General features: G+C 37.7%; 1 protein-coding gene across 1 annotated transcript; it reads left to right on the top strand.

Annotated features, from left to right (window-relative positions):
* The first annotated feature begins 461 nt into the window (after nucleotides 1-461).
* Nucleotides 462-5,882, top strand: LOC137278148 (uncharacterized). The gene is made up of 3 exons (XM_067810318.1): nucleotides 462-1,055; nucleotides 1,349-1,541; nucleotides 5,344-5,882. The coding sequence occupies exons 1-3, from the start codon at nucleotides 462-464 to the stop codon at nucleotides 5,880-5,882; spliced, it is 1,326 nt and encodes a 441-aa protein (XP_067666419.1).
* The last annotated feature ends 6,641 nt before the right edge of the window (nucleotides 5,883-12,523 follow it).

The raw sequence follows: 12,523 nt of genomic DNA, 5'->3' as shown, positions 1-12,523 counted from the left end.
GCGCCGTGTGCATCACCCGGAAGCAATCTTGTGTTAAATAGCATTCGGGTACGAACGTTTTCGAAATAAAACATTCTAAAGGTATGTGCGAATCCCTCTTTCGCGATTTGGTAAGCTGTGTTCTGACTGGTCGATCTCAAAGGTTACCTGACGCGACCTCCCATAGGGTTTTGTTAGACTCAGAAGTGGAGTGTAACGAAAAGTGCTTTGGCTACATTTACTTAGATTGAGTCACGATATCGTGTGGGATATTGCTCAATGCAGCATTAAATAAAGGAATCTACAAACAAAAACGTATGTATTCGTCTTTGATACAAACAATGCCTTGAGCAATAAGGGAGATAACTCTACTTACATTTTGACCTTGACATTGATCGTGTCTCCACTGACAACAACAATGGCGGGATGTGTCGACGTCTTTTTCGTTTTATGATCTTTACGGGAGAACAAACACCACACACATGCCTCAACAATACGTTAAAGTGATCTTCAAAGTTTGTTTGCGAACTCGGCTCGATAGAGAGCAGCCAGCAATTGTCGGTTCTATTCCAGAGCTAGGAAACTGGCAAATTACAAACGAACCAGGCCTTTACCAGCGCGCGAGGTGTTTGCCTATTGTGGAAGGCTCTGGCAGAGACGGCGAAAAACAAGTTTGGGAGGCAGTCCTGAGAGTACCCACCGACACACAGTTTCGCTGGTCGTGGCTGCTTCTGGGTCACGACGGGGAAACAGAGCGGCGCGAAACAATAAATGAAAGACTACTTTTCATCGAAAGGTGTAGTGTTATTGTGCATTCAGAATGGAATGTAGAAAGTGAGGTCATCATTTTCAATACTTGTAAAGTAGACGTATATACAAACTACGTCACTCCTCCCGGGAAAGTTCTAGGTATTATTGGCTCTACACCGACCCTGGGATGCTGGGAGCCTGGAAGCTGTGTACTGATGGACAGTTGCTACCCTAGAGGTTCAGGGAAATGGAAAGGGTCTTTCGTCGCCGATAATGAAACTGAAATAGAGTGGAAGCTTGTGGTTATAGACAAAGAAAGAAAGGAGGTATTGTATAGGGATGTTGCTGCAATATAAATAAAAACCTTTGAAACAAGAAGGATAAGGCACTTTCTAGGGAGACACGCCCGTGGATGATTCTTCGGTAATATGATTTTCGAATAGAAGGGTTATCCATTTCAACAAAATCCAGTCTAGATTCCAGTTCATCAAGGCAGTTGTACCCATATTCAGACAATATAGTAAAATAATGACGTTTCTACTGACAGTCCGGTTGATATGAAAGGTGCGGATATAGCGAAAACTAAAATATCGATTATGATTATGTTATCTTGTTGAAGGTAATCCGCTGGGAAGAGAGAACGAACAGGTCTTTGAACGTGTCTGGTCAGTGGGTCAAGCTTGAAGTCGCATGGTCAGGCGGGGAAAGCATCCGCGATATCATCTCACGAGACTTTGATCGAAACTACAACACCATCAAGATACTGGATGATCTGATGAAAAAAACACCAGAAGAACAGGTTAAACAAGGAAGTGAGTAAACATGTAAAGACAGCGGTTTTGTTTACCAATCCTTTGTTCTAGTATGGTTGCACAAATGCATTTTTGTATGAAATATCTTACTGTGGATTCTTGTTATGAGTTTTATTATGGAAACTAGGAACTAGATGGAACTTGTCCATAGCTGATGGTTTATATAACTTTTCCAATGTAGGAAAAACAGGAACCCCTTATGGCAAGCCGTTTTCACTTTTATAAAGATATAAAAAATATCCTGAATTGAATTGAAGTTATCTTGAATTGAATTGGAGATATCTCGAATTGAGATAATTATAGATATCTCCAATAAAATTCATGATATCGCAAATTGAATTAAGGATATGTTGAATCATATTAATATCTTAAAAAGAATTATGATATCTTGCATTGAATAAGAGATATCTGAAATGAATTAATGATATCTCAAATAGAGAAAATGTATTAAGGGATTACTAATATCTCAAATGTTTTCAAGATATCTTGAATCGAATTGAAGATATCTTGAATTGAATTAGAGATATCATGAACTGAATTATAGACATCTTGAAATGAATTAAAGGCATGTTTTAAAGATATCTGCAAAACAATTACGATCATAGTGTACATAATTGTATTAGAAATTAATTCAAGATATCTGGAATTCAATTCAACATATCTGGAATTCTAGATATCTTGAAATAATTGGTACATATCCACAAATGTATTACAGATATCTTCAATTCAATTAGAGATATCTTCAATTCAATTATAGATATCTTCAGTAGTTGCTATTAGTGATATCTAACATTGTTTTACAGATATTTTGAATTGATTTGAAGATATCTTGAAATGAATTAGAGATATCTTGAATTGTAACGATTTCAAGATATCTTCAAGTACTTCCGGCTACATATCCGTAAATACTTCCGGTTCGGAATATGACGCGTGACCATGCATGTACAGTTCGTACATGCCGAGAAGCGGTCCTGTACTGTCAAGACATGATCCTGCATCGGGCCGATTACCCCTCGTATTTTCTCGAGACGTTCTAGAAATATTTCCCGTGGGGTTTTGACTACAAACTTGATGTCGATGTACTCCCAATAATTTCCCTGTATATACATTTAATGGTCATATTTTATAACCATGAATTTAGATAACAATAGGCGGGTAAATCGTTCAATTCTTGTATCAGCGGTAACGAGCTGGCTTGTTGACATGTTGTGAGACTGCACCAAGTTTCTATAGTTCGTTTCTGTTGGCGTTTGCATTTGCGGCACGAGCTGGCTTGTTGACATGTTGTGAGACTGCACCAAGTTTCTATAGTTCGTTTCTGTTGGCGTTTGCATTTGCGGCACCTAGTGCCAACAAAACCATTTCCCATGTATTCGCCAAAGTTAGATTTCAAAATCCAAGCAAACTTAAATTCATGATAAGCACTTCATTAGTATCTGTTATTACAGTCATAAAGTACATTTCTCTGGACAAAATTGTTTATATTATTATGGACTATCATATTTGAACACGTTTATATGAATATGCATTATTGGATCATGTACATCACAAGTACAAGTATGACCAACCAAACACTCTCTAACAGACTACAATTGCATAAATCATTTATTGGCATCGTTACTAATGAAACACGTCATTAAAACTACTCATTTCGACATTTAAATGCCCTAAATCGATCTTTTTCACAATTCTCTCTCGCGATTCCACCAATCAGGTGGGCGACCTCCGTGACTTAATGTGATTTAAGTTGGGCACTGTACACAGAATCCATGTACATTACCGAGGGTAGTTTATCTTGTTTACTGGTTTGTGTAAACCCGGCCTCCCATCCCCACCATCCACCAGTTTGCCCAGATACTGTCGTCTAAACCTGCTTTGTATAGCTTCCGAGTTCCAACTTGTTTTCATAGACGATTCTTTCAAAATCGCTTGTCAGAATAGCTTTTTATAAAGCGTTATGTTACAAGCCATGTCCTGCAAAATCCTTTGGTCATGATTCAGAACACATCTAACTACAAGTAGCAAGTAGTTTTGATTTTCTAACTTGATGAAAATAAACCATAACAAATTAACTCTCAGACTCAATTTAACCCATGACGCCTCGAATTTTTTTAAAACATCCGCAAGTCTGATAATAAATGCCATTAAGGTGTATTTCCACCTAGTTACAAAGTCTGAGGTACATTAATTTCTACTGGTAGTAAAATATGTACTTGATTAATGTACTATAAGATTCTGTATGACATTGATTATACGATAACAATCTCACTCTTGGAAGCGAGGTGAATGTCAATACAATTCTACATACAATATTATTGTCACTGGGACCACAACCTCGCGCCCGAGGAAGTACTTTGTGTCAAAGTCCTTTTGATCATTAATCATTTACTACAGCTAGTAAGGACGTTTATTTTGTTATCGTGATCAAAACAAATCTTAAATACCTTTTTGTATCTTGGAAGCAAGGGAGGGTCCAGCTATCGGATTTTATACCAAAGACTTCTGCAACGCTCGCTTCACAAACAACCCATTAAGCAGGAAGTGTGGTTCCAATTGAAATGAATGCATGGTGACACCGACCCCTGAGTTGAGGGCAAAGCAATGATTGCACGTTTTTTGTTGACGTCCAGAAATCAGCAAAATTACGGACTTTTTACACACTTTATATACACGTGTACAGTACAATTAACCGAAAACCCTTCCTTACATGACGTCACAGCGGTTCACTGCAAGCTCAGGCGACAGATGTACGTAACCTGTTTGTGGTTTCGTTAGCGGACTGGAGGGAAGCAGACTACTGAAGATAACTATAATTGAATTAAAGATATCTCTAATTCACTTGAAGATATCTGTAATATATTTGTGGATATTACCTGAAATTTCAAGATATGTAGAATAGAATTCCAGATATGTTGAACTAAATTCCAGATATCTTGAATTAATGTCTAATACGATTATGTGTACTGTGATCGTAATTGTTTTGCAGATATCTTTAAAACATTTAGAGATATCACGAAGTATGCTCTTGATATCTCTACAACATAATGAGATATCAGTAATTCTATTTTGGATATGTAAAATTAATTAAAAATATCTTCAATTATTTACAGATATCTTTAAATAATTAGTGATATCTTTAAATACAATGCAGATATCTTTAAAACAATTGAAGATAACTGTAATTCCTTAATAAGTGTGAAAACGGCCTGCCATAACCACTCACAGATTGTCAGTGTAAATGAGGACCTGTAACTTCATGAACAACAATTGACTACTGCATTTAAAGATTCAGGGTTTGGACTTCCCAGGTTGATTGTTGCCTAATACATGACTGTTCCAGATATACGACTGGTGAGATAGTTCTAAGTCTGTACAAGGCCAGAATTACATTTTGACAACATAGTGTTGCATCACTGAAAACACAAAATGCCTTGTAATGAAGACTTTGTATATCCATAGAACATTCTCCCTCCTTTATCATATCAGCTTCTAAATGCTCATCAACGAAGGGGTATCAGGGTGATCTACATAATCGGTCTAATCTAGACGGGACTGACATAAGCACTGAAGTTTGCAATCAGAGATGATGCCATGTATCACGTGTGTCACCAGAAATGGTCTTTGTACCTTGTACCCATGTAAAAAAGTGAACCTGGGTCCTCCCTGGGTGAGGAGTGAACCCTTTACCAAATAGGCTACCTCAACATCTATGATAATAAGGTATAATATATTCTCATAAGCAGTCAATTGTCTCCAGTTACCTAGTTTACTGACTAACCATGAAATGTACTTATCCCAACAGATTTCCCGGAGAAACCATCTTCCTCCAGGGATCCCTCACCACACTCAAGTTCTGGCCAAATGAACCACATCGTCATGGAGAAAGGGGAAACCAAGAATGGCAAGACAACGAAATTCCATACCAGGAAACCCACATCCTCTAAAAAGAGTGCAGGTGGTGATTCTAGCCAAAGGGAAGGAATCTTGAAACAGGAGCGGCATTCTCCCTCAGTATCAGCCCAAGCGCCCTGCACCCTAAGGGATGTGTTAGCATCGACTCGAGGCATGCCTGTGAAAGGGGAATATGGGAAGCAATGTCTCGGGTGTAATGGATGTAGAGAAAGTAGTTCTGGCACATGTAATGGAGTGTTAAAGTCCCATAGGAATGAATACTGTCTTCACAGAAGAGGATCGGACGGGTGCCAGGTGTCAAGGTTTTTCCGCTTTCGCCAAAGAGCCCAGGCATTGAGACTGATAGGTTATCACCAAAGGTTCACCCTTTTATCTGCATTCTTAATCCTCATCAAGATCTTGTATGACTTTTATGTTCGTCCGCGTTAGATTTCCACCTGTGGCTATTCAGGAAATATGAAACAGGTTAATCGTTGTCAAAGAATGCGTGTGTTAGAATGTAAATAATAAATTTATTGAAACGTCATATTTTGTTTTCTCAGTGTGACATTTGCTTTCGAACAGTTGCTTGGTTAATGATACTGCTACCTTGATGATTCTACCTTATTGATGTTTTGGCACTTTAGCTTACCATTACACCTGTACCTCTCCTCAAAATGGTAAAGCTATTGTTCACTAAATCGTCAGGTAAACATGTCACTTGAACGTTGGATTTTACCCAAAGTTTGAAAATTTACTTGACTGAAAACTGTCAAACTGAATGTTGGGAGATAATCACCGATATGATACGTGTAACATCGCCTGTAATTTACCTTTTCTTTGGCACAGGCGGTTTAATACACAATATTACACGTTAGATTGGTTGAAAGCTTTTTAGCACTGGTTCTGCAAAGATCGGAAAACATATATATTGGTTATGTATCTCATATCCAGTGACCTGGAACAGGAGATATTTTCACGAATCATTATATTATGTATACTCAATTGTAAAATTGTTTTTCACAATTAAGCCCAAATTATAACGACAATATGCTATAGACGTTTCACATGTGGCTTTTGAACGCAAACATGAAATGGCGATAATAGTTAACTACATTTGAGTTGATTTATTTAATGTAACACCTGTCGACGTATTATTTCACGCTTTTTAAATCAATGAACACTCAATCAGCTGAAAAAGCGCATTAAATTATCAAATTTACAAAACATGCATGGCACCAAACGTGGGTCTGGACGATACATTCCCGTGATAATCAGCGTCAGCATGGAGCTGGGGATGCAATGACATGCGTCTGATCACCCGATTCCGTTAGTCTTGTATTAAGGCTAACATGTATATGATCGCATATGGATCAGGCAGACAGGTGTAAATATGTTACCCCCGTACTTTCTGGCCTACCATCCCAAGCTATTCACCTCTCGCTGCCAGAGTCTGCATGTTGATTCCCTTGCCATCCTCATCGGACGTGGCATACGCGCACCACCTCGCACATTCTCAACGTAAAATCTCGTTCACGTTGTAAGAATGAGTTTGAGTTAAATCGTCGATTCCAAGTACGTTCCTATAGCAACACGCATCAATACATAATTAAATACCAATGTCAAGTTTTGACTCAAGGGTCAATAACAATACCAACCAGCCATATAAAATGACATTCGGAGTTAATGGAAGGGAAATCGAATCTGTCGAAACGTGATGTGATAAAAGCGTAAATGTTACCAAGAGGCCAAGGCACACAACAGGTTGTGAAGTCAGCTGTAACCAACACCTTTTCTAACACATTGTGAACTTCTTATGATGGATCGAAGGGTGTGAATCAAATTAATACATAATCACGTGTATGTGTCTCTCATTAGTGCGGTTTGGGAGCAATGCATTCATCCCCGTTAATTAACCTACACGAAATTTGGGACAACTGTACTTCATAATATATTTCTTTCGCCAGTATTGATTTTTTAATCATGTTTGCTGTTAGTAATGAGATAAATCACATAACACGACGACAAGTTCCAGATCGGTATACGGTCCATAAGTCCGACACATGGTCACAGAAAGATGTCTGTGTAAAACACATCTCGTATATCTTTACAAAAAGCATGCATTAACAGGTAATGTGTTTATAGGGAAATACGACGAGTGCAGTACCCCAAGGCATATAAAGTACCTTAATGGTGTTTGTCTCCAGATACAGAATATATTATTCATACATTATGATGATGGAAACACCCGAAGGTCATGTCATGCTGTTGGTCTGACAACTATTCAGAAGGATACAGAGCATTCTAAGCCGTCGACGCACAGGTAAGAAGGTGTGTTTGTGTACTCTGACAGTTTGATTTTGTTGAACAATGTAGCGTTCCTCGCAATTGTAAGTATTAATATGAATGTTTGGTATACAAAAGTGTTGTATTTGGCTAAAATTGATACACTTATTTTAAGTTGTCCAAAGATAGGAAACTAGACATGGGAGTCTGTCCTATAATTGTATTTGGTGCAATTAATAAAGTAATTACAAACAGGTAGAACAATCGTTTTGGTGTAAGAAGTATGAGAAAGTATTTGAATATGAAACAACTTTTCGAGAAGAAAATTATATTGAAGTGACAGCGGAAGGGGAAAAGAAACTATGCCTGTCAGTTGATTTTATCATGTTTCATTTTCACTTGATATGTGGTAATTTGTAGATTTAACATAAAACTTTTGAAAATGAAAAGGTTCGAAAAGATTTACACGTGTACAAATTACTTATTACAAACTGTTGCAAGAATGAGTTAAACAGACATTATTAGATATCAAACTTTAGTTAATCTCTGATTACATTAAACTATATTTTCATTTGCCTCTCAGTTGACATCATACTACACATTGTTGTAATATCTCTTTTCTCTTATAATATATAGCCTTGCCCAATTCGCAAAGAAGTTCTTTCGTTCATGAATGTTATTTGAGTGTCGTTTTCAGCCAATCTCTTACAGCGAGATGTTTATATTGAAGAATTGTCGTATAGTATCTTGGCTAATCGAAACTATTGGTAAGGGATTCTAGGGAAAATATGGAGAGATAGGTAAAAAGGGCCCAGTTAGATAGATGGTTAGATTGGTCGCAATGGGCTTGTGAGTACACCCTATTGGCATAATTCCTCTTGCCCCCAATCTCTTACGCGCCGTTGTTTCAAGTCACTAGTTAGTACCCCTAGCCATGTTGTGTTAGTTGTACTCACTCTCCAGTAACTAGAATTTAGGTTTTGGTTGTGAATAAGTGAGTGGTGGAGTCACCATATTAGCATAAGATGGCACTCACTGTCCAGATCACTTTGCCAAAAGTCATTATCTACATGCAGAAGTACTGATGAAGTACTAGAGACATTTGTCGTAGACATTGCAGGGAACAATTGGCTACATGGATATGATGTTTTCTACTGTCCAGCAGTTAAGTTATCGAACTACGGACGTTTATCAGGTGGCATTTGTCGTGTGTACGTCAAACACTGGGTAGTTTCTGCGATGGTATACGATCAGATAGAGACAATATAATTGGTCTCTCCATATGTAAAGACTTATGTAAAATTGACAAAAATGTAAATTTGTTATGTACCTATATCCCTCCACCGGGTTCACCATACTATAACCATGCAGCCACCAAGTGTAATATTGTGAAAATAGAACAATGTTTGGTAGATAATAATGATATGTTTTCAAACTCATATAATTTAATTTGTGGTGATATGAACGCGAGAACAGGTGAGAGAAATAACCCTGAAAAACTTTACATCGTAAATGGACGTGTCTATGGTGACACAAATGGGGAATTTACTTATTGCAGCCACCATGGCTGCAGTGTAAATGGTTATTTTTTAAGCTCACCTGATTTCTTTCAGTTCATCGATATGTTCAGTATCGGCGATCGATCTGATTCTGATCACTTCCCACTAGAATTGATGTGTAAATTTCCAAATATGGGTAATAGGTGTAACAATGAGTCAATCGAGGATCCAACAGCATCAGAGAAATTAATATGGAACCATTCTTACTCTAATATGTTTCTTGATAATCTGAGATATAGGATTGCGGAAAACAAAGAAATACTCCTAAACGAAATTGATAATGATATTGAAAATGCAATCAGTCACTTTGTGGTCATCGTGTTAGACTCTGCTGGCTGCATGAAAAAGCCAAGCCGACATAGTTTACAAACCGTTAGTCAAGAACCAGTAAATCTAGAATGTAGACAAGCGAAACGGGAAACACGTGGGACACTTAGGAGACTTCGATCACAAAACACTGTGGCAAACAGAAAAACATATTGTAAACAAAGAAATCATTATAAACTTTGTTGTAGAAAATATAAATCTATCTCATGTAGGAAATTAGTAGACAGGTTACATAGAAGCATTAATAGTCAATCTAGTTTTTGGAAACAAATAAGATTTTTACAGAACAAACCAAAACAGAAGAATTATATAACGACAACAGAATGGCTTTACCACTTTAAAAATGTTTTTTTGCAAATAACAATGACAATCGTTTCAGATCAGTTCACAGATATTGACACAATTTATTCTAAATTCTAAAATAACTGAACATGAAATTACATCATCTATAAACAAGTTAAAAAGCGGAAAATCTGCCGGCCCCGATCAAGTGCTGATAGAGATGTTTAAATGTTCCAATTTGATATAATGCCATTTCTCTATAAATGTTTCAACAAACTCTTTGTTAATCAAATATTTCCAAGGAGTTGGTCATGTTCAGAAACAGTCCCTTTACATAAAAAAGGCGATCAGAGAGACCCTGACAACTATAGGGGGATCTCATTAATCAGTGCCCTTGGGAAAGTTTTTACTGCTGTTCTAAATAATAGACTTACTAACTGGGCCAATATGAGAGATAAGATACCGGAAGTTCAAGCTGGTTTTTGAAAAAAATATTCAACCATAGATCACATTTTTACGTTATATGCAGTAGTCCAAAAATGTTTATCACGTCGTAAACACAAATTATATGCTGCTTTTATTGATTTTAAAAAAGCCTTTGATACAGTCGATCGTCATAAATTATGTTGTTGTTTGAAAAGGGCTGGGCTACAAGGGAAAATGTTTAATGTATTAAAGTCAATGTATTCAAATATTAAATCATGTGTACGTTGTGACTTTGACATTACTGACCTTTTCGATTGCCCGTCCGGCTTACGTCGGGGGTGCATATTGAGTCCTCTTCTATTTTCGTTTTTTACTAGCGAATTATATCATGAAATTTCAAGCAACGGTAAACATGGTGTACAGATGTATCCGGACATCCTAGAAATCCTTATGCTCCTTTTTGCTGATGATGTTATTTAACTTTCTGATACAGTTATTGGCCTACAAAATCAGTTGAATGTATTAGATAAATACACTAAAGAATGGAATTTATCTGTAAATTTAGATAAGACGGAAATTATTATTTTCAGAAAGGGAGGCCCTTAGACTTTTAAAGAGAGATGGTACTTAAATGGACAACGAATTAATGTAATTAATGGTTATAGATATCTTGGTATAATGTTTAATTCAACACTAAGTATGGACAAATGCGTTTCTGACTTGGCACTGCGAGGGAAACGAGCTTTACTTAATATGATGTCGATTTCGCATAAACTTGGAGTTATTACACCTGATATATTTTTCAAATTATTTGACACCCAAAATACAGCCAATTTTATTGTAAGGATCCGAAGTGTGGGGTTACCAAAGATTTGAATGCATAGAAAGAATCCACCTACTGGCATGTAAAAGTTTCTTTGTGTTGGATTAGAAACTCCAAATAACATTATATATGGAGAATGTGGAAGATACCCACTTTATATAAATTCGCAAATAAAATGTCTAAGATACTGGTTTAATATCATTCACATGCCAGAACATCGGCTTCCGAAAATAGCCTATAACATGCTTATTCATCTAGATAGCATCGGTAAGGTTACATGGGTTTCGCATATAAGGACACTACTATTTTCGCATGGTTATGGGTTTGTTTGGCTTAATCAATCTGTTGGTCATTATCTACATGCAGAAGTACGAGGGTTGGCTGAAACGTTCTCAGCCTGAGTGGTTTTTCCCCACCAGGTAGAGACAGGTGTTGCCACCAATGAGGACAATCATTTAGTGAATCATAGACACAAGAACTACAAACGTACTAATAGTTTTATCTCAACTACAGCTCTTTTGGTAAACCTACCCTCTGAAATCATCAGAAATGGACAAAACTGAATACAGGGCAGTCATCAAGTACTTGCAAAAGAAAGGGATGTCCCCAACACAGATACATGCTGACATGGTCTCCACTCTAAGGGATGATGCTCCTTCATTTTCCACAGTAAAGAAGTGGGCTGCAGAATTTAAGCGTGGCAGACAAAGCCTTGATGATGACCCACGCTCAGGAAGGCCTTCAACAGCAACCACTCCAGAAAACATCACGCGAGTGCTCGATATGTTGATGGATGATCGACGATTGACTACTCGACATATTGCTAGTGTAGTGGGCATCTCTCATGAGAGGGTTGAGCATATTACCACCAACGAATGGAATGGAATGGAACCAACCAAGGAATGACTAAAGTTTCTGCAAGATGGGTGCCAAAGCTCTTGACAGCAGAACAGAAACGTGTCAGGTTCCAGACGTCCCTTGACAATTTGCGTCGTTTTGAAGCAGATCCCGATGATTTTGTGGCACGATTTGTAACCATAGATGAGACCTGGATACATCACTTTCAACCAGAAACAAAACTACAGTCAAAACAGTGGAAGCATCCTGATTCACCAGCTCCGAAGAAAGCCAAGTCTGTTCCTTCAGCTGGAAAGGTGATGGCATCAGTCTTTTGGGATTCCAGGGGTATTCTGCTCATTGATTATCTTGAAAAAGGTCAAACTATCAACGGCAGATACTATGCTGATCTACTGAACCAGTTGCGAGAAGCAATCAAAGCCAAACGACGAGGGATGATCGCTAAAGGTGTCCTCTTCCACCAAGACAATGCGCCTCGGTGGTGGCCATGTCAACAATCCGCGATTGTGGCTTTGAACTCATTGACCATC

The sequence above is a fragment of the Haliotis asinina genome, chromosome 3, assembly GCF_037392515.1.
Source record: "Haliotis asinina isolate JCU_RB_2024 chromosome 3, JCU_Hal_asi_v2, whole genome shotgun sequence".
NCBI classification, from domain to species: Eukaryota; Metazoa; Mollusca; class Gastropoda; order Lepetellida; family Haliotidae; genus Haliotis; species Haliotis asinina.
Note: the sequence above shows the minus strand (reverse complement) of the source record. Positions and strands in the feature narration are given on the sequence as shown.

Coding starts and splice junctions, on each gene's coding strand:
- LOC137278148 (XM_067810318.1), top strand. CDS start 462: ATGCCTCAACAATACGTTAAAGTGATCTTCAAAGTTTGTTTGCGAACT. Junction 1,056..1,348: donor TAGACAAAGAAAGAAAGGAG/GTATTGTATAGG, acceptor ATCTTGTTGAAG/GTAATCCGCTGGGAAGAGAG. Junction 1,542..5,343: donor AGAACAGGTTAAACAAGGAA/GTGAGTAAACAT, acceptor TTATCCCAACAG/ATTTCCCGGAGAAACCATCT.